Source organism: Ambystoma mexicanum, chromosome 2q, assembly GCF_040938575.1.
Source record: "Ambystoma mexicanum isolate Mex_15411 chromosome 2q, UKY_AmexF1_1, whole genome shotgun sequence".
In the NCBI taxonomy this organism is placed as follows: Eukaryota; Metazoa; Chordata; class Amphibia; order Caudata; family Ambystomatidae; genus Ambystoma; species Ambystoma mexicanum.
In genome coordinates this window covers 533,476,791-533,500,435 of record NC_090924.1, presented here as the reverse complement: position 1 = coordinate 533,500,435, position 23,645 = coordinate 533,476,791, and the positions used below count along the sequence as shown (strand labels likewise).

General features: G+C 44.1%; 1 protein-coding gene across 1 annotated transcript in view; it reads left to right on the top strand.

Moving 5' to 3' along the window:
• Positions 1-23,645, top strand: part of DNAH3 (dynein axonemal heavy chain 3) — a 1,861,430-nt gene that overhangs the window by 1,394,771 nt on the left and 443,014 nt on the right. Inside the window, exon 55 of the mRNA XM_069647670.1 lies at positions 1,293-1,409. Within this exon, the coding sequence (XP_069503771.1) occupies positions 1,293-1,409 (117 nt within the window). The remainder of the gene's footprint in view (positions 1-1,292; positions 1,410-23,645) is intronic.

Genomic DNA, 23,645 nt, shown 5'->3' with positions numbered 1-23,645 from the left:
TATTGCCACACGATGCCCATGACCACAGACCATACGTAGAGTGCCGAGAGGGTGTTGTTGAGTCTGTAATCCACCACGACACATAATTAGGGGATGCGGGTAAATCAGCCCTGGCACAGCTGTAGATGATTCCTCTTTGGAATGGACTTAAGTCATCACATTAAGCCTCATTCTTTAGAGAGACTCGCCACCACTAGGCTTGGAAATGCTTGCCCATATCTTGTCATTCTACTCCATCTCCAAGGTGTCAACAGAGGAGAGATTGCTCCATGCTGCAGCCCCAATTAGATTGAGCATTAACAGCGCGTGCCTCATTTGATCACTGTGTCACTTTTATTGTTTCTCCTTCACTGGTATGCTGTGACTGCTCACGTCATGTGAGGATCACACTTATGTGTGTGCCTGCACAGGCAGTGCACAGAAAGACCATAGAGGAAGGTGAAATCTATATAATCCTTTTTAATTATCTGCTCGGACAGAGTGCATGTAATCTGTGCATCAAGGAATGTAAGGCAGTGCAAACATTGTGGTTCATCTGTGTCATGTCTATGTGAAGTAGGATTTTTTTTTAACAAGAACAAATCACGTTCCATGTTAGATGTTTAATGAACACAGCTTGTCTACTCTATTTAATGGATCCTTTTTGGCTGCCCAGTGAAATACTGAATGTCTGTGCTAGCTTCAGGTATTCATGTTCAAGAAGCCTGAAAGTAATAGCTTTATAAGGGTTGTGAATGAAATGCAAACATTGTAATTTGCAGGGTTCTTTGTAGTGCAAGGATTACAGCCATTAAGTGGTACTATGTTTATGATGCAGACAGCGGACAATTTCTTCTTCACATTGAATCAACATATCGGTATGCATTGCATGACCTGCATTGAATGCTGGTTATTGAGAACAGACATTCTCAAGACGAGAACATTAGATTTTGTTGGCCTTACCAAAGCACCTGCTGCTGCTCCTTGACAACATTTGTGTTTGAGTTATGGCTCATTAGTTCTGATGACACTGAAAACGAACTACTCACAATATGTGATGCCAAACTGACCATAAACACATTAAACCAAAGGAATTAAAATTACCATCCACAGTTGACCTGCCAATATGATGTAATTGGTCATATTTCACCAAAGATGGTTATGCCTTACCTGAGTTATGGGCATGTGACTATGTGAGTTTCTAAATGAAGTGACTTTTAAACCTCAAATGTGTGTAACATTTTTCCAGGTGTGGCATACATATATTTTGCTGTATCATAAAGTGCTGACTTTTCCTTCTTTGTACCTCATAGGGTGGAACATTCCGTATGAATTCAATGAGTCAGATCTTCGAATCAGTATGAGGCAAATCCAGATGTTTTTAAATGAGTATGAGGAGGTACCGCTTGAAGCACTTACATATCTCACAGGTAGCGTAACATTGAAAATGTGAACTTTTGTTTTGATCAGAACAACATGTTCTCATGAACTGATTCTTGATTATCCAATACCGATCACCATTACACTCTGCATTACTACTGCATCAGAACTTGTCAGGATCTGTCCACAAAGTCAGGCAAGTGTGGTACACACCATCTCTCTTCCAGTTCAGAGTATAGTAAGGAATCACATACACTAAGTCATGGAAGAAACATTAAACATATGAACTGCAGCTGAGGTCATCGTACGCTGCAGGTGGCTTAACTCCTCAGCCGAGCTATCCCTTACCCAATACGGTTGTGCCAATAATAATCATATATCTCCATGGCCAAGTACTGCCACAACCTGTAAGTAATTGGGGGTAGAGTACCTCGCAACACACGCAACTCTCCTAGTGTTGCGAGGTGAATTGGCTTGACATAGCAAATGCCTCAAGTAATTTAAAGGCCAAAACATGTTGACAAGCATAGTGTGAAAGAATTGCGCAGATGTTTTTGAAATTGTTCAATTACTGTGAATGAGGCATTGAGCCTTTTTAGGAGTTCTGCAGAGTTTTGTATTGGATGGCCTTATGCTAATGACCATTTTTGCATGCAGGAATGTGAAGTGCTAGTGCCTGCAGGATTAAGCTTTTACCTGCCGAAGGGTGACATACATGTGCAGATTTTAAAATAAGGCAAGTCATGGCTTTGCACTATTGAAAAACAATTTCCATCCTTCTTTGAGGGATGGAAATGGATATGGCACAGTAGTGGATCACACCACTACAGTCCCATAGTAAATAATGGGACAGACAGTTGCTACAGCAGCTACACCTTGTTGCATCTAAAATTGCGATTTCCTCCACGTCTCATACCCAATAGGTTCAATTGTTGTGCAAGCTGTCCTCTGAATTACTCCTCCGTTGACCCGCACAACCTTTGCATGCTCTCCCTGGGAACTTCACACAGATGGCATCTTAGTACCATGTATGATTAATTCTCAGGCCGTTCACTTTTGCGTAGATGTGTGAGGTTAGAGATGGCCTTTGCAATTCCTTCTCCACAGGACATGGAGGAGTTTGTCGTGTCGAAGACTTCAAAGACCCAGGTAGGTGGTCCACTCTTTAACTAGGCAACTCTTGGAGGGACAATATGTTGCGATTACACAGCTTTCACCCTCCCTGATGTTCCGCTATATAGCTTCTGCTCTTTCTTTTTCCTCTCACACCTTGGATGGGCGATAGTACTCTTACGCCCCACCCACTTTCCTGCATACTCTTGGGATGCTCCATGCAACGGGCCAAATAGTGTTGCTAGGCAGCATGTAAGAATTTTGCTTAGCCCGAGCATGCCTCTGCATGCCCTGCACAGTATGTGGCGCACATGCCCCGCCCAACTGTCTGTCCCTTCCTCCGCATCAGACAGGACAGAGCATAGAGTGGCAGTTGCACCTTGTTGTGTGGCGTTTTCTTGCTTTTAAACTCTCCCTGTTGATAGGCGTCACATACAACTGTCCCCAAAGACTCAGAGGTTATGGCCGAACAGACGCCAGGAACCGCACTGGTAGATGGTGTACTTCTTCCTCTGAGCTTTAGAATGTACAGTACAAGAGCATCCTCCCCAACTGCTCTAAGTATAAGATTCTGATGATAAGGTGGCAGAGTATCTGGGTGCAATTTATACTGTATTGTGCACTGGTAGCATTCTTCATGTATTTTGAAGGCTGCTCAGAAGACTTAAGACTGTCGTATAAATCACAGGGATATGTTTAAGGTGTGTGGATTGATTTCGTGCTCATAATGTTTCATGCTGACTTGACTGTAACTGAGCTGAAGGTTCAGTGCAAATAGTAAGAATTGCAAATATCTTTACATGTTATATTCTAAACTAAAGAGTAGGCCGCAAACACCCACCACTGTACCAGGGAAGAACCTTTTAAAGACATATTTGTTTAATCTTTTGCTGCTCTTTACTGTATCATGATTGTTGCACTAGCTGCAAACAGGGCCAGTGCAATGGTTGTTGCAGCCCTAGGGCAAGAAATATTTTGGCACCCAACACCCCTGTAAATTAGATCAAGTGAGTTGCTTGTAGTTACATTTGACACCATTCCCTCTGCTGGTGGGCCACTTGGCGAATACCTAGTGCTGCATTTCGCTAGATGCAACATTGGGTCTGCAGAATGGCATTCTCCATAGATTTCTGTGTTTGAATCCTTATCGGTAGACAGAACGGATTGTGGTACACCTTATCAGAACTATAATGTGTTAAGTGTTTACAGTGCTGTACACAAAAACCATTCCAGTGAAGCAGTTGAGGGATGCCAGGAAGCAGTGCACCAACTGCTTTCTCTTCCGTTTGTCATCTGGTCTGCCGTAAAGAACAAAGATCTTTCAACCAAGACCCTTAGAGCTATCCTTCAAAGTTGTATTTTGCTTTTTTCCGACAGTTTAATGTCAGTATCTTTCTTTTTATTCCTGCAGATCTTGCTATTCTTGCTTGGCTGGGTTGTTTAGTCACATTTGTATTCTCATCGTGCATTTCTACAACAGAAATTCCTTCTACTGGTCAAAAAATGCCACATCCTTTGTTTGTCTGGGCTATGATTGTAAAATTCTACAATTCATATATTGCATCATCTTGTGTGGCTAACATGATGAAGAAAAAACTGAAAAAGGTTTGTGTACAGTATGTGAAGCCTCACCCCCTGTCAGATAGATATGATATGATTTTTTAATTTTTTAAATTGTCCCTAATTTCCAAGATACAGGGACAGGAAAGTCATTGTCATAGAGAACGGATAATGCTCATGGCTCATCTTCTCAGAGCAAGGTCCCTCGCCTGTGGCTTACCGGCTTAGCACAGGCCCTTGGTAGGTGCTTATACAGTGGAAGATGCCATCATGAAAGAAAGTGCTCTTCTATGCTCTATGGTGGGTTGGAAGGAGGAGTCAGACACGTGAAGGACATTTTAGTTTTTTTAATGAAATTATATACATACGTTCGAACTTTACCTATCGCTAATAGGGTCACCCGACCTATCTAAAAGAACTTAGGGTGCTCCTCAGTCGTCAGGAAGTCCCAAAGTCAACATGTCCTCGTTCCAAACCTAATTTTACCTGACCCTACCACTAAGATAAACAACTTAGACTCATCCTAGAGAAGATCCTTATTCTCTTGGGTTGGTGATTTCTTCCATAGTCTCTGAATGAAATGGCTCTGTTTCATCTGTTTCCTCTCTTTATAATATGTTTCAATAAACCCTGGAAGTCTCCTCCATTAGCTCTTTTAATTTTAACAACACTGTATTGTGTGCTTTCTTTAAAGATATGCTGTAGGCAGCAAGTCTTTACATTCTTTCTCACACTATTGTCTCTCGTTTTATAGTCTCTCCATTCACCCTTGGCTATATTGTGTGGAAGTTGATCCCCTTGTATAATGTGTCTCTCGTGAGATTTTTCTTTAGTGCTTTCTCTTCTATTCTCATAACCTCTTGGCACTAATATACCATATTTCTTAAGACACGGCTTTGGGTCATTGTCTTCCCCTCTTAGCTTTTGGGACTGTGCCCATTCCTCCCAGGGTAGTTGTCTCCAGTCTCTCTCTATTACCCTTTTGGGATTCTTTGATGGTCGCTCTACCAGCTCTTCACAATGCCGTTAAATAATTGTAGTCCTTGTGTCTCCTCTTTGGGACTAGGATGAGTTACAGTCTTCATGCACATTATTCCCCTCACAGGGTTGTTGGTTATTCAAGAATTGCATTCCTCTTGACTTGTCTTTGTGACTGGGACGAGTTGTACTCTTCATATGCTCCTTCCCCGGGTGCCTACCCGTCTTCCTGTGTTACCCGGTACCTTCGGGTGTGTATGGGAACCTTGCAGGGCTCTGCACTTGCTGGGGTATTCTCAGTGCGCGGTTTCTTCTCTCTCGGCTTTCGTCAGCATCACGTTCTTGGCCTCCCACAGACGCGGACGACAGAGAGCACTGTTCACTCCGAGCAGTGATGGTCTCGGCGTAGTTGTGTGTCATGCTCACCTGGTCTCCACGGAGGCGTGCTCGTGTGCGTAGGGTGTTGTCTGTCCTGATGCTGCTCTGCTTGGCTGGTGATGCTAGCTTGCGTCTCCCCTTAGTCCTTGCTTCAGGAGATGTTAGCCTGCAAGTCGAAACAAGATATAAGCTACCGAAGGGAGCTGGTCAGTGGTTTCTCCTCCTTCCGGTCTATCCTTCACTTCTTCTGGCTCACCTTTGTTTTTTAATGGGCAAGCTCACCATCCTGCACACACTGGCAAGGGGGCGGTTCACAGTCTTTCCTGGATCGAGTTACGTCACTGATCTGAAGGAAGTTGCTGGAATAGAAGGCCCGGGAGTAAGCAGGTAAGTCTCTATTCCAATAACTGCTTGGAAGACTGCCTTTAAGTCTTTCTGTTCAAGATAACTAATGTCCGTTATTGTCTTACAGGTGCGGCGTTAAGCGACCTTCGGATGATGGATGACCCTCCTAACAATGATGCTCAGGATTCCTGCCGGTAAGTATTGCGCTGTGCTGGGCACGCAAATGTTCGCCTCTGTAGCTTTCCTTTGCTACGTGCGACTAACCTGTTTTGTCTTTTTCTGTTCAGCAGGTATGGCGCGAGTCTAGTAGCCGTGTAGCGGTGTCGAGCTGCGGCACGCTGCTGAGTGAAGAACTGTCGAATGAAGTTCCTGGAGCGGGCCGATCAGGTGAGTAGTTACCCGAGAGGGTGCTTTTAGTTCTGTTCTGCAGATGCGGCGGTCAGTGGGAAAGCTGTAGATGAGATCTGGATGCACTGCAGGTAAGGCCTTCGATGCTTAAATAACTCCTGTTATTCTCTGTTCGCAGGTGCCGATGGATGGAAGACTCTGGACGGGCGTGGCAGAAGGAAGCAAGAACTGATCTGACACGGTGAGCGTTACGCTGCAGGAGTGCAGAATAACGCGAAGCGTCTTCAGATTGTTGGGTGCGGTATAAATAGCCTTGCAAGTAGTTCCAAGAAAATAGTCCTCTTCTCCGTATCCCTTCTCTCAGGTAAAGTAGTTCAAGACCACACCCTGAACTGAATGGCTCAGCCTCTCAGAGCCAAGTTAATGGACCATGTAACTAACACCTCCATGAGCCTGGCGCCAGGACTGAGTCCAGGTGAGCCTAGCTGGGGCCTGATAAGCCCCCAAGGGAGCCAAAGTCCGGTATGGCCAGACCAGTTTCAGAGTTTTGGGTGCCTGCACCATGACATTGTGCAGGCATTTCACCCACCACGATTCGCCCTTGGTCACGCCGCCACCAGGCCCTGGACACCCCTTCTCCCGCGGGCAGTGATTTCATGGTGCCTTGCTCACCAGCCTCCCAGCGCCTCACTTTGACAAAACTCTCTGGTTCAAAAGTCTCAGGCTCTGCAGCTTATCTTGATTTCTCCCCTCCTTGCTGCGATTACATCAGGGGGCTCCCCCTGCGTCCAATTCTCTCTCTCTCTCTCTCCTCTTCTCCTCTCCTCTCCTCGTCTCAGTTACGTGCAAGACTCTTTAAGAGACATGTTCTTTAAAGTTCTCAGTTAGTTTTGCTTCAGGATTGCCTGCAGCCACATATGCTGATGTGTCATTCTTCATAACAGTAGGCAGTCCCATATAGGCTGATAGTGTGGCTGATCCAGGGAGCTCCTCACAGGAACAGAAGTTCTTGTCCCCTCGGGGGGAATCACTCCATGTGAGGTCCCACTTACCCAGGTGGATTTTGCATATCAGGCTCACCCCCCCTAGCCACAAAGGGGGTGGCTCCCCCTTGGAGAAGGGACAAATACCCTTGATTCATCACAGCTCCTGTAAAAGAGATACAATTGACAATGGCATTTACACACAAGTTTTCTTAAACAGATTAGCACCTCTTCAAAAGTGATGCCCTTGGGCACACTTCCCCAGGTGTGTATTGATCTCCCAATATGATCTCCTCAACACTGAGAAGGTCCTTGACGTTAAGCTCTTCTTCCTTGATGCCAAGCTTCTCTAACTCTCAATATAACTATCAAAGCCTAGGTTCTTCTTACTATAGATCCACCCTGGATAGGATTTCGTCTAGATGGTCAATTTTAGAAAGTTATTCAAAGTCTGAGATCGCTTAATTCTCCAAATGAGGTGGGTAGTCTAAGCCCCCTACCCGCAGAGCATCCACCTTCAGATTGTTCACTGAAGGCTGTGGTGGGCCAGGGTGCATTCTTAAGCTCTCTGAACATTTCCAGCTTTATGCCTACACTTAGCCTTATTTTGATAACTAATTGAATTTTCTGTCTCTGAGAGCTTTTCAACACAGCCCCAGCTGCTGATTATTTTAAGATTGTGCTTCATTTGCCTGCAACCTTCAAGGTGTTCAAAATTATTCTGCTACCACAGCCGTCGCATGTTGTGGAAAGGCCTACTGAAGAAGGCCAGAGTGGAGAAACTACCAGAATTGAGAAACATTTATTTGAGAGGTGTATAAATAAAAACCATGTTTAAAAACCCCTACTCTTAGTGCATTTATTGCCAACATCTTCTCATTAGGCAGACGTCTGTAAGATGTTCAAAGGTTTTACCCATAAAACTCTTTTGGACAGCAATGGGTGCCATTTACTCTTTCTGGGAGAAAACAAAGTTCTGTCTTCCAGAGAAAACTTGGTCAGGCTGCCCCAGCCTCTATTCCTAAAGGCCCAATACCTGAGAAGCAGTGAAGAAGGCACAATCCTCCACTAAGCCAATGGCCTCCAAGAAGCGGACTAAAAGAAGGACAAACACAAATCTAGAGATCCTAAACTGGGACTGGTGAGATTGTGCATTCCTGTCAACAGCAGTGTTCCCAGATCCATTTGTGACACTCCAATTGACAGCCACTAACATATTCAGCCATGGAGCCTCATCAATGGAGAATCTAGGGTAATAGTTCATAAACGGATAATCACCTGCCACAGGTAAATCCCTGTCTGTTATTGAGACCCACTCATAAACAAAAAATCATCTCTCAGCAGTACTTGGTCTATCCATGGCAGAATTACTGTGATAACCAACTTGTCATCGCCAGCCTTGTCAATGGTGCACCAACTTTCATCAGCGGCACGACACCACTGTGGACGGGCTCATCAACACAGCACTCGTCAACATCTTTAAACATGCTTATGGTGTCACCTATCGTGAAACAGAGTGATTTGTCAGATGTCATTTTGCAGCATTCTAATCTCTCCACATCAAAAGCTGAAGATACTGAACAAATGATTCCTGCTTGTGTGGAGTTCAAGGACTGTTCTGCTCAGTCAACTGCTGATGAAGATATGAATGACCACTTTCAGCCTTCTGTGATGCTTTCTTTACGGGCCATCCTAACTGAATTACAACATCGACAAAAGGTAGGACAAGCTCAGGCAGAGAAGGTATCAGAAATACAAATAAAACCCTTATTTCCATGCCCCAGAAGCCATCACAGCTAACTTAGACCTCCATTTGCCTACCCTGCTGATGCAATGCTATTCCCCATATCTCCATCCACCACTTATTAAGGGGGTAATCAGGGTGACCAATATCCACGAAAGGACCAAGGTCAACCTTTATAAACAGAATTTAGATGAAGATAATCCGGCCTGAGGGTGTATCCGAGGAGGGTAAGCTCTCTCAAAACTCTCCCTCAGAGGATGTGTGGAATGATTTTATAATTGTGAAGCCGAAACTTCTGATTCACCCTGAAGGGTCTCACCATCAAATGACATATTATCCTTTCATCCCATGATTTGGTGCTAGCACTTTTTGACTTTTATTTACAGCTGCGGGTAAGCAGTCACCCACCCACCACGTCCTCTGTGTGGTCAAGCCTCCAACCGGGACCGGGTTTTCTCAATCCTGATTGCGCCATGGTTTTCCCGTTCATAGCCTGCTCGGCCGCGTCACTCTCCTTCGCCAACACTGCTCTCTCTAACAGCTGGTTCCACCGAGAGCATAACCACACCTCCGACTGACGTGCATACGTCATAGGCTCACCTCCACAGATCTCTACTCCTCCATTCGAGGCAGACTGCCTTCTTATCTGTATCCTATGACCAAGAGGACACATGTTGGACAGGCTCAGCTGTCACATCACCAGCATTGCCTTGAGCAAAATGTCTGTACCTGTCATAAAGATTGTTTGGAGTCCCATGATTAAAGGAAATATATTCTTCTTAAATTCCCATGTATGCAGATATTGTTTCCTTTATAGGGAGTTCCACACGGAAATGGGAATCCTTGTCCCCTAGAGGCTAGTCACTCCCAGTGAGGTCCTACTTTCCCAAACCCCTAGGGAGGGTTTTGCTTAGCTGGCTCTCCTCCCTAGCCTCAAAGAGGGTGACTGCCCCATGGGAAGAAGGGACAAATTTCCCAGATTCGTCACAGTATTTATTTGTGGGTCAGATTATCAGGTTGCAATTATTCCTGGAAATGTGCTTGTCAAGATAGGAGCATAAGTACATTTCTTCCAGGGTGACTATGATCTGCAACACAAGCTACATACCATGAACAAAGCTTCCATTACAGTTTCTGTTGCACATATGACCTTTTCACAGCATGTATATAGCCATAAAAAAACAGAGAAGGAAATAATACACTAATTCCTGAATATGTGTCACACTTAACTGCATTCTTGCAAAGAATCTAGATGTAATGATCCAATAATGTAAGCAAGTGGAATAGCAATACACGTGGAAACACAAATACAGAGACAGTGTCATACTGGGTCAAAGGTGACAGATTAAGGAGGCATCCGGCCTTTCAAAACACAGACCACAAATGTATTTTATGATAACTGAATTCCCATCCCAAAAAAGGACACTTCCCACATGTTGAAGTTATGACTAGTGATGCTATATTGCATTCATAACGCCCAATGGGGAGTAAGGGTACACAATTACATAAATTATGGTATGTAATATCATGGAGAAAGCTACAAATGTTTTAAAACAGTAATTCACGTGTCTCCACTATTGCTTCTGTTCAAGTTAAGTACCTCACTGATGCCGTGGAGCTGTAGTGTGATATTGATATTGAGGATTTATTACTCACATATCCTTGCGGAACTAAGCAGCAAACACTGGATCTAGGCACTGATGATATCTTAAAAAGCTCAGATAACCCTTAAAAGTTGTAATAGTAATCAAACAGATGTGCTTTTAGCTTAGAGTGAAACATAGCAAAGGAGGTGATGTTTCGCTGTTCAGCTGGCAGTAGGTTCCATAAGCGAGGGCCCTTGATGGAAAAGCAGCTGTCTCCCCAAGTAGCATACTGGGATGAGGGGACGAGCAACCCGTTTTTACAAGATGATCGCAGGGTTCGGGGTGGCTGATAGGGTTGAATTTTTGATGCCATATACTTGGGTGCAGAACCCTGAATACATTTATGTACCAGACAAAGTGTTCGAAACTCAATCCTTCTCCTCACAGGGAGCCAATGCAATCTTCTTCGATAAAAAGAGATTGGGGCTCTCTTAGGTAAATTGAAGATCAATCTGACGACCGCATTCTGGGTCACCTGGAGACAATGTATTTGTTTCTCCGGGGCTCCCAGGAGGAGAGTGCCAGCATAATCAAGTCTACAATTCACCATTGTCCCTGCACGTTCAGGTTTAGGTATAAATGGCAAAATGGGTTTCAGAAGTCTAAGTTGATAAAAGACCCCTTTCACTACTTCCGAAACCTGAGCTTTATAGTCCAGTGGGGCTTGCCATATACAACCAAGATTGTTCACCTTACTAGAGAAGGGGGTATCTGTGTCAAATATTTTCAGGCAAACATTAGATTCTAGATAATTTTTGAGCAGATGTTTTGGGCCAAGCACCATGACTTCATTTTTTTTGGGTTGAGCTGAAGCTTGATTTCGGTCATCCAGGTTTCAATCTCATTGGCACATGCAATAATTCGATCTGTTGCCTCAGGTGACGATTTTAGTCTAACATAGATTTGTGTATCATCAGCATAGGAATGATATTACAGGCCACATTTGAAAAAAATGGCCTCCAGATATATACATTAAATAGTATTCTAGACAATGACAACCCCTGTGGAACTCCGCATTGAACAGGGAGGTCATCAGAATAGTGACCCCCTAGTTTAACTACTTGGGTCCTGTGCTGTAGAAATGAGGAAATCCATTTCAACGCATCTTCTGACACCTGAGCTACCTCCAACAGTCTGTTCAATAGTAGATCAAAATCCACTGTGTCAAAGGCCGCTGACAGATCGAGCCTGATCAACATGCTCAAATCACTTGGTCGGCGGCCTGTAATATATCGTACCAGACTGTCACCAGAGCGGTGTACGGGAGGGGAGTGACCTCTGACTGGCCCATAGAATCAGAGCTCACCCTCGAGTACTTTAAGATGAGATAGCTGCACCTTGAGGTGGATGTGGTGCGGGATTCTCTTACTCTAACATCAATCAATAAGGACAACTCGATGGTTTGGCAAATGGGAGTCCATTTAATGACAAGTACAAAAACGGGGAAACATGGAAATCAACAGTGATGCGATCGCCCTTCTCGCTTCAACTCCCGACAATCTTCATTCAAACAGCAATAGTTATAGTAAAAATGTGTCATCATTGACGTATAACACTCAAAAGTTTATCATGCAATTCTATTGGGTGGAAAAGGTAACTTAAGTATAGGTGCTATATCTCTATATGGTACCCGAGTGTGAGGATTGGATAACTCTTATCGGGTGGGCGCCTACGCCCTTCCCTCTACAACATCTCATTGGTTCTATTATCTATAGGACCTTAGATTATTTGGCCCACTGTGATTGGGCCGGCTACAACCCTAAGCATACATTTCCACTTTAATTAGCAGCATGCAGAATGGTCACACAGATGCAGTATGCCCCAAGATTCACCCTGCCTCCCTTCCATCAATCAGTGCTTTAGGGCTATGTGTCAATTAGTTGGCTGAGGTTGGCCTCGAAACTGTAGCTTCTTGTCAGGAAAAGTTATGGTATCTTCTGCTTTGGGTGACATCAGCCGTTGGTACCTCTTCGCGCTCCGCTGGTCACATGTTAGCACACCGTGAATCGGCTTCATTTTCCTTCTATTTGTGTATTTAATTCTCCTTTTCGGCCACCACCTGCCTGGGCCCCCTTATCTCGACCTTCACGGGGCAGCCTGCTCTGCTCTTAAATTTCGATTCTCCGAAGTTACTGTCCACCTCCCTCTCTTGGTTTGACCTTGATTTCCCAGGCATGGCTTGCTCCTTGCTGAGTTTCGATTCCGCCATCTCTCTTCTTGTTTTAGCCGGAATAAGAATCCTGGTCTGTTTAGCCCTTAGTAACCTGGGTTAATTCTGCTTTTGTATAAAGTGGACTTGCACTTATATAATGTGCTTCGTTGAGGTAGATATATAGTTGGTGCTTGCCGCTCTATTCTTCTACTAAGCATAGCAAGCAGCACTGTTTTCTTAGCTTCTTGCGTTTCAAGCATATGTACAGGTGTTAGCTAGTTGAATATTTTCATCCTGCATTAGTTTAAATCTCTGTCTGGTTCAACATTGCCTCTCCTTCTAAGTTCATTACATTCTTATTCATATAATTTCGTCTTTGTGTGTCATCTTTTGGTTGTCATTTCGTTCATCTGAACGTCTGTCCGGGCCCTTGTGTCGTCGCCATAGTCTTCAGTTAAGGCCTTTTGAGTTTCTTCTGGGACAGTTTTTAAGTAGTCATCATTTCGTGTTATTTGCTGTTAAGGTTGTCTAAATGGCTATCTTACTGTCCATGCTTTTCTGGTTATTGGCACTTCAATAAAAATTATCCTCCAAGTGTTCCTGCAACTGTGTCGTAACTATATTTTCCAGGATCTTTGCGGTCCATGTTAACCCTGCAATAGGTCGATAGTTTTCCAGTGCCTGGTGATTCAGAGAGGGCTTCTTCAGCAAGGGCGTGAGAACAAACCGCTTTAGATCACTAGGGACTATACCCTGAGTCAGGGAAGCATTGACAAAATTGGTTAAAAAAAATTTAAGAGATGATGCTGATTGCACCGCCAAACAGGCAGGAATGAAATCATAAACAAAATTGGTTGGTTTCAATTTCTGGATTAAGGTTTCAATATCATCTGAGTTTACCAATGAAAAGAGAAATACAGATGCCTTAAAGGTAGACACAGTTGCACAATTTTGAGGTGGGTAAATGGGAGCAGAGGAAGATTGTAAATCAATAGAATGAACCTTATCATGAAAGTAGGCCTTAAATTCATTTGCCAGAGTATAAGATTGGGGGAGTTTAAAATCAATGGAAGATGGGGATGAGAGATTTTTAATTTTGGTTAATAGTTCTTTTGTTTGATTTTTCGAAGAGGCAATCTGCAATTGAAAGAAGGTTTTCTTCCACAATACCTTTTTTTTAAGCTGACAATGCATCTTCATCTGCTTGAGCGGGTCTTGTAGTTTTTGCCGATTTTTTTTTTTTTTTTTTTTTTTTTCCTTTCTTCAGTAGTTTTGTTTCAATGTGTCCAAAAACCAAGAATTGTTTTTTATTTTACTCTGTTTCTTAAGCTTCAGTAATTTTTTAAACAATGTTATATTAACTTGATAATACGTCTCACAGTCTAAATTCTCTAAGCTTGGCAGCAGGTTTGCTGCCAATTGAGATCCTCTGATTGCATCCAGAGCCTGTTTACTGCTTGACAAGACAGCATCAATCTGATTTTTCTTCTGATACAGGGGTGTCTAATGCACGGCCCATGCGGGTGGTGCTCTCTTGTCGTTCGTACTGTAGAGGTGAGGTGAAGGGTGTTACTGCTCCTGGGTAATGGGTGATCCCTGGAAGGACAGATCGAATGTTGGTGTATTCATCCCCAGTGTGCGGAGAGTCACCAACCCATGGCACACCCAGGCCGGCACAGGGCCTGCGAATGAGCGCTGGGCGAACTGGTGATGTTCCTAGAAGGTACGTCAGCGGCCTGGAATCCGGACAGTGATCCACCTGCGACGGGGGAAGTCCGCCGACTGCACACCCGTGCTTGGCCTGCTCCCGGAATGGCTGGCCAAATCTTGCTGCTTGCGGGCGAGCAACGATTAGTGAGGTGACGACTGTGCTCTCCTGTGCGACCAGACAGCATTTTAACGAACCACGCCTGCAGAGCACCACAGCAGGATGGCGTCTTGGGTGGCTGACCGTGGTGAGTCCCGTGCCCTGCCAGAAGTGGATTGACTTATTAGGGCCATGTGACCTGCTGTACATTTTGTTGACTGTAGCTGGAGCTTCATACAAGGGTTTACTCCAGGGGATGCCTGAGGTGGTCTTGCCCCCTACATCTGGTGATTGCCTGGTGCATGAATAACGAGGGTGATACCCCAGTGAGTGTGAGCTCGACACCATGGGGTGCTACTTAACTGGAGTTGAGGCCCTACTCGAACCAGCAGGTGAAGGAGACTTTGGTAGACAGTGGTGCACTGACTCCGCAGGAGATACAGGGGCGTCTAATGCACGGCCCATGCGGGTGGTGCTCTCTTGTCATTCGTACTGTGTAGGTGAGGTGAGGGGTGGTACTAGTCCTGGGTAACGGGTGATACCAGGAAAGACAGATCGAATGGTGGGGTATTCATCCCCATCCTAGGCCTTCCCCCAGCTGAGCCACATATCACCCTCCCTGGTGGGGCCACACTGCTGGAGTACAGCCCAGTGGACACTATGAGCTGTGTCATGATGACATTATACGAGGCTGGTCGTCAGGCTCCACTGACGCACGCCAGAAGATACTGGGTGACCATCGGTGGGTAACTGAACATTGGGCGGTATATAGATGGGCCTCACAGTGCAGCCTGAGGACGAGCAACATGGAACAATCAATCATGGAATAATCAAAAATGGAACAGTTTGCAAAGGTTGACCAGCATACTCGGGTGGCAGATGCTTCCCCAGGCCCGTCTCATATCAATGTTACGACCCTCAACCACACTTTACTGGTCTTGCAGGACAGCACGGACAATCTAGGCACAAAGACAGACGCCCTTAGCTGTAAGGTTGATGTCTCTGCATTACAAATTGAAAAGTTATGCAGTCGCATGTCAGCTGCAGAACAAAGATTTGGCGATGGGGAAGACAAAGTGGCATAGTTGCAAAAAGAGTGGCACTCTTCCAACGTACGGTAAAAAGGGTCATGGTGAAGAACGACGACCTTGAAGGAAGATGGAGGAGGAATTACTTGGGGGTGGTGATGTCAACAGCGTTAGATAAAATGGAACAATTCATTGAAAAATGCTTCTGGACACTATACGGCCTGCCAGTCTCTGATATGTTCATGGTGGAAAGATCACACTGCTCTCTGGCCGTTAGACCGCTATTGGGTGTGCCGTAACGGGCCATCATCAGTAGAATATTCAATTACAGAGACAGTACTGTGATCTTTTAAGCCAATATAGAGAAAGGAGATTTGAGGTTTGGCTCTGCTACTAATCAAATGCTCCCCCGACTTCAGCCCACAGGTCGAGGAGCAGAGAAAAGGTTTTCAGGTTGTTAAGAATATCCTGAGGAAGAAAGTAGTCTGTTATGCAATGCTATTTACTGCAAAACTAAGGGTGGTCCATAACAGCAAGGTTCTATTTATCACGTCTCCCGAAGCAGCTGAAAGATTTGCTACTAGATTGCCAGAACCAGGGGGCAACCCACCCGTTTACCACACTGAACGCTGACATGCTCATAATCTGTTGATATGGGGTTCTTATTGCATTGTTTGTATAATGGAGGGGTTACCACAGTAGGATGAGAGGCGTCCGATGTGGATGGCCGTCACAGGAAAATACACAAATGTGGCTGTCTGTCACAGGTAGCTTCAGCAGCAACTGCCCAATATCTCAGTAACTGCCTTTGTGTGTGATTTGTTTGGTTAAACAGGGTTTGGGATTGGGATGGGGCATTAGCCGGTATGTTCACGTTTCCGGCATGGTTCGGAAGAGGGGATGGGGTGTTTGGATTCAATTAGGCACAGCAGTAGAGTTGTCATTTTCTATGACGCACATATCTCTTTGTGGCCCTCTCAAACGACCATGTGACACGAAGTCCAGCTTGTCTCTTTCTGGGACGCTGGCGAGCAATGGGTATGAATGCATAACGTTATGAGACACATGGCAAGGGGTTACAGGTGAGCAAATCACACCGATGACTTGGAATTTTCATGGGTTGACTTAACAATAAGACGTTCAGGTTGATTGTAAATCAGGCAAAAAGGCATCAGGTGAATATTCTATTGTTCCGGGAGACCCATTTGAGTAGGGGTAGCAGGCTTCCAGCCACCCTGGGGTCGGGGGTCCATAGGCGGGGGGGGGGGGAGTTGCAAGGTATATTCAGAGGCCATGAACAGATTGGTGATACAAAGGGCCGTTTTATTCTCCTAGCAGGTGAATGCTTGGGAATGCAAATTCTCCTAATTAATATATATGCCCCAAAAATGGACTCCCCTGAGTTCTTCCGAACGGGTGCGAACTATATTCATAAATTCCCTGCATACAAGTTTATCTGGGATGGAGATTTTAACATCGCCCTGTCGTTGGGTCTTGATCGGTCATCCACCACTCCCAAAGTCTGCAACGAAATGGCAGAACATTGCAGAGTACCACGGTATGATAAGATGCCTGTCTGTTTAGCTAGAGAATACTCATTTTACTCTGGGGTACACGATAGTGCATCTAGAATAGACTATGTTATGGTTACTGCAGATTTTGCAAGGTCGCTGACAGAAACTAAGATTCTGCTCCAGACATTGTCCAACCACTCTCCAGTGGTGATCTCCTTTTCTAGGCCTGCACAAGCACCCTGATTAATTAGATGGCGATTTGGGAGGCGTGCTCTAGAGGACGCTGCATTAAGGGATGAAATTGAGCAAGATATACAGACCTTATTTAACACGAATGCAGGTTCAGTACCAGCTCCGAGAGTAACTTGGGATTCATTCAAGGTCTGTATTAGGGGGTGCTGCATCTCCAAGGAAGGTGGGTTTCTGAAGGCACTCAGAAGATCTTTGAAATCTCTTGAGGTGGAGATTAAACCTCTGGAACAACTGCAGTTGCTACAAAACGATCCAGATTTCTGGGCTTTACTACTGGAGAAGAGGGGGAGAGTATGCTTCACTGGCCGTAGAGAGGAAAGGTTTTTGGGGGAGCCGGTGGTGGCCGCCGCTTATGCGCAGGGTGATAGGACCAGCCATACTTTGGTGAGGGCGGTTAAGCATGAAAGGCAACTGGGATCGATCCTCAAGGTCGAGGATGCTACTTGGAGGCCAGTTAGAGACCTTAACTGGATCAACTGTCAGGTACCTTGCGGTGGGTTACTGGAATGATTGGGGGGGGGTTTGTGTCTTGTTTTGTGAGCTCATTTATTAATGAAATTATGTATTTATTAATTACTTTTGAGCATGGTTTGTTTGGGCCTTACCTCTGGCCATTCAGAGTGTTGGAACTTTCCCAAGCCAAGATGGAGGTCTTAACCCTACAAAGTGATTGTTAGATGCCCAGCAGTGAAGGACAGCTTTTTAGAGCTCCAGAGAACTGGGCCTATTCTCTGTTAAAAAGCAGCACAAGAAGATAATCTAAAGAAAACCCGTCAGGACAGGAGTTCAAGAATTCCTAAGAAGAGAAGCAGCAGAAGAAAAAGCTAAATTAAAGTTTAGAATTGTAAAGTTTTGTGACATTTTTAAAAATTCAGTGCAACTCTGTGTACAGGATTAACAGAAAACAATCCTTGTAACTGTATCCTTTGGCAAAAATTGTTAGTTCGCATCTGTATTTACACAAATGCGACACTCATTGGCAAAAGAAAACTGTTTCTCTCAAAAGGACGGAATAGCTTGAGGAAATGGCTTTAGGGGGTTCGCCTTCCTCGCATGGTTGCTGTGAAGACCGGGAAACATCTGGTTTTCCCTTTCGGAAAATAAATAACTTGTTTGAAGTAAGTGAGTGTATCTTTTCCTTTAACTTTTCTCACAGCGTGTCAAACACAGAGACTCTATTTTCTCCGTGGGTAGCGCAGTGACAGTTTTGACAGTTTTTAGATTCTGTTTAGCGCGGGGCAGCGCAGATGTGCAAGGACATTTTCCCTTGAATATCTAGTTCAGTTAAGTGACACATTTAGGCGTGGTTTGCGCAGTGACTTATTTGAAGTACAGGAGACTGTTTTGCGGGAGGCAGCATTGGTGCACAGGGATAACTCCTTTGTAGGCAGAGGTGAGTTAAGCGCGGCTAGCGCAGAGACAAAATATGTTTTTGGAGCAGCACACTTGGGGGCATACTGTCTAAGCAAGCATTGGCAGAGCCAATTGAAAAGAAGATTACAGAGATTGTTTATTTATATCATTTGGAAAAGGTTTTCACTCCCATCAAAGTTAACGGTGAACTTGAGGAAGCTCAACACAATAAATGTTCAGCTCTGGCAAGAAGCTATTTAGTCCATGTTCTAAAATGTTTCCAGAGGCTTTTAAGTAAAAGCAAGTCAAACAATACTCTAGGCGTAAGCAGAGGATAATTCAGGTATAAAGAGTGTATATTATGCCTCCTTTGGATTGAAGGGAGATTAGTGTATGATTGAGGGAACTTAACCTTACATGGTATCTCTTCTTTCTCGCCCCTGCAGATTCTTTTGTGAATTGAAGCCTGGAATCTGATTTTGTTAATTTATCAACTTCCCCTTTCCCTCAACTATACTTTTTAGGTTCGTTGAGTGTGTGACTCTCCTCTTGGTCTGAGGGGTTCAGCAGCTCCCAGACCAGCGCATGACATCAACTCTGTCTGTTGTGATTACTATGTTCACCTATACTCCTCCCAAACTTATGCGGATCGAAGTTAGATTGCCCAATACCTTGACCAGGGGCCCTGGGATGTCTGGACCCTGAGCAAGCTGACATTCTGAATGAGTCTCCATCTGAGGAAGAAATACACCAGGTAATAATGTCGCTCCCCAGCGGAAAGGCCCCTGGGCTAGATGGTATCACCTCTGAGATGTATAAGGAATATGTAGAACTTCTTGTACCACACTTGCGCAATATGTATGAGTCGTCTTTAGCAACCAGTGTGTTATCCCGAATCTACAAGGACTGCCCTGATAACAGCTCTGTTAAAGGCTAACAAAGACCCCTGGCAGTGCGCTTCCTACAGGACCCTATCTTTAATAAACACTGATAACAAAATAATTGCTAAATTGCTGGCAGATAGATTTCTGCCATACATGACAGCCATGGTCCTTTCCAGAACAAGCTGGATTTATACCTGGGCAGTCCACCCAGAGAAATCTATGTCACCTGTTTACTTTGATGCATAATAATGGCGTTGAGGTTCCTGTTGTCACCATGCTCAATGCCGAGAAAGCTTTTTACTCCGTAGAATGGCCTTTCATGTTTTCCTGTTCAAGGTCTTGCAGAGATCGGGGCTGGGCATGGTGTTTCTTCAATGGGTCAGGCTCCTTCATACAGTGCCTAGAGCTAGAGTGCTAACTAGTTAGGTGGTTTCAGACTATATACTAGGGATTCTAGGTAGGGCTGTGCTCCCTGCCCCTTCCTTTTCGCCCTAGCGATCAAGGCATTGGTCTGCTGCATAAGGGAGTATAATGCTCATTAGAGGTGTTAAAATCTACTCACATGTCTCAACCATCTCTCTCTATGCCAAGGACATGCTTTTACATGTTAAAAATCCCAAAAACAATTTACGACCGCTGGTACAGGAGGTCTGTTGATTTGGTGAGGTCTCCGGACTAAGAATCAACTGGTCGAAATCAGAGGTATTGCCTATGACATCAGGGTGCAATGTGCGGACATTGGAAAAGCCTTTAAATGGGGTCCTCAAGGCATTAGATATCTGGGTGTAATGGTGACCATGACCCCAGTCTCTCTATCTATACATTGAAAATTATGTGAAGGTTCTGGAACAACTCGAGCATAAAGTAGAGACTGGGCTCCTCTTACCGCTATCGCAGGTGGCCTGGATCTCCTTCGCTAAAATGGTAGTGGTTCCTAAGCTGCTGTCTATCTTCAATAATATACCAATAGTACCTACGGCTCATTTTTGGTTTCGATTGAGAAGTATGATGATGAGATTAATTTGAGCTGGCGGACAGGCCAGAATTTCATATGACACACTGACCCATCCATTTGAGATGGGGGGGGCCAGGAGTATCCCGACCACCACGCCTATTATTTAGCGGCTTAATTTACTATATACGGCAGGGTGGTGGCACCCCTCCCCAGGTTTTCTGCATGTTAAACTTGAAAAGGCAGTAACCTACGTGGATGAACTGAATGGGATGCTGTGGGGGAGAAGGAGAGCGGTTGTGAGAGGGGAGATGCAACATGCCGATTCCACATGCAGAACATGGGAGCAGGTGATGCAGGTGGTGGGAAAGGAAGAGTTGTTTGCTCCTGACTTCGTTATCTATGAGATACATGGGGTTGATGTTACACACAAAAAGATTTTCAGGCACCACTTTGAGAAGCTTGGTGTACACTCACTAGGGGATATGATAGAGGATGGGAAATTTATAACGTGGGACCTACCAAAAACAAGAGCTGAATGGAATGCAGTGACCATGCTGTTATACTTTGGACTGTGGGTGGCATTACGAGATATGTGGCCAAGTTATCCGGATGAACCACGTGTGTCCCCTCTAGTTCAATTTGTTATCGACCCCCCTCTCTCCCCACCACTCCCAGATATACTTAACTGGTGTCCTCATTTTACAAGACTATTAAACTACACAAAGTGGACGAGAAAATTGCATTTAAAGAAAAGTGGGAGAAATTGCTGGGGAGGGAACTGACTGAGTCACAATGGAAACTAATATGTATGCAAACGCGGAGAGTGTCATTGAACAATAGATTTCGGTTAACCCACTTTAAGTTCCTGCACCAGATCTATTATACCCCAGATCAGTTGCAGAAGTATTACCCTGGTAGATCTGCTAAGTGTAATAGATGTTGCACGGACCCAGCTGATTTTGTACATGTGGTATGGAAATGAATATTACACAGCTACGGTACAAAACAAGCCCTTGATCAAAACAACAAAGGATCAAGACATCAGATTCATCACAACATTCAACTCTGAAGCATCTATTGTTCGAAAAAGTCTACTAAAATATTGGTCAATCCTTACATCTGATGAAGACCTTAGACCATATCTGCCAGATCACCCAAATATCATGTATCGCAGAGCACACAATCTCAAAAACTTATTATGTCCCTCTCACTTTCAACCTCAAAAAGATTCAAAAAGACTGCAACAACTTTGGAATATGCCCAAACTAAAAGGCAACTATACATGTGGATCCTGCTCAGTATTTAATCATTCAGTCAATTAAAAAAACACAATAATGCTACCACATGGACAAGAACACCACATCCAAGACTTCGTTAACTGCAACTCAACCTTTGTGGTTTATGCAATAATATGCACATGCCTGAAAGTATACATTGGAAGCACAATCAAACATCTAAAGACACGAATATCTGAACATTTAAGAACTTTGAGAAATAAGGACATGAAACACCCACTCGCAAACCATTTATTCCAAAACCATGCTAGGGATGACATAAAGGACATCTCTTTCTTTGGGATAGAATAAATATCCAAACCGGCGAGAGGTGGCAATCGTGAAAAGAAACTGCGCCAATGCGAAGACAAATGGATTTGTCTGACAGATTGCTGCCATGCCAGCCTCAACTCCGACAATGAACTATCCCATTTCATTTGAACTGAATTCAAAAACAGTACCATTTAAATTATATGTATTCTTGTTCTACAATTAACATATCTCAATTGTACATTGGATCTGTCTATGCATATCATGCCCTTAATGTTCTATGAATGCAAATTTTTGTCACATAATTGTGCCCATGTTTATCATGCTGCAAAATGCATTACCTATGATAACTCATGTCACATCAATATGCTCAAACACCAAGGTCATCAACCTAGCCACTGTGTTTACTTAAAACACCACACAGTGCACTAATAAAACCATTGTACCAGGACTTCACTATTAGTATTCCCTGCTACAAATTCTCTCTTTTCCTTCTTAATTACATGGTGTCTCAGGGAATCTACAACCTTAACAAATCTTCTTTAATTTTGTACTTCCCAAAGTAAGGCAGAAATAAGCACCAGCACACAAAAAAAAATACACTTTCTGACCCCAATCCAAAATGGCACTGGGCGCAATGATGTCATTGCGCAGTGCCGCGTGCGTGATGACGTCATTGAGTAGTCCTGTGTGTGCAATGATGTCATCACATAATGCTGCGAATACGTGCCACCGACATGCAGCCACCAGACCATTTTATACAAGCGGCCAGGCCAGACCAGCCATACACACAGCAAGGGCATCAAGCCAGCCTTGGACCAACATCCAATATGGACTAAACCTCTTCATACAAACTCAGGTACAACCACACACAGTGGATCCTCCCCTTAACCCCAGGACCATGTTAACTCCAACCTAGCCACAAATTGTAGATATCATAACTGTAATATATCAAACTATTACCTGATACCTGTTTTCAACTTTGTATCCCCAGATCTCTCTACTAGAATTATCAATACCAAGTCCATATTTACTACAGCAAACCATTGTATTGCATCTGGCCTACAGCCAATACTCTAATGAAACAGGGGCCACCTGACACCATAGAACCTACCATCCTAGAAATACACCAGCAGAGTAAGTGCCCTTTACCGTTATAACTACCCTGAGACACCCAATGTGACTTCTATTGCCTCTTCCTTCCTCCCCACTCTTTACCTTCTCCCCTTACCCTTACTCAAATTGTATAGCCACTATGCTTAGCACTTATACATTATAATTACCTTTCAGGTATCGCTATTCATTCCTTCCAACAAAACCCTCCTGACGAACCAGACCACTTAATCTGGAGAAACACGTGCCGAGGGCTTCAATACACAATTCAAGTTACTTTTAACAATAATATATGTGATGTAACATATATTGAAGACGCATCTAAATAAACCTTCTCCAACGACATATTGGAGCAACAATGTTCAGATAAGGGAACTCACCACAGAGTAAATACCTATCAGCAAGCTACTGTTTCCTACATTTTGAAACTTGTGGATAAACAGACAACACTGCACTTTGTAAACTTGTGAAACCAACAAGGCATCTATTTTTTATTTTTATTTTTATTTTTAAATTAATGTTATTGGTTTAAATTCAAACCTTTAAAATATTACACAAAAAAAATCAAGTCCATCAACCCAAATGCAAA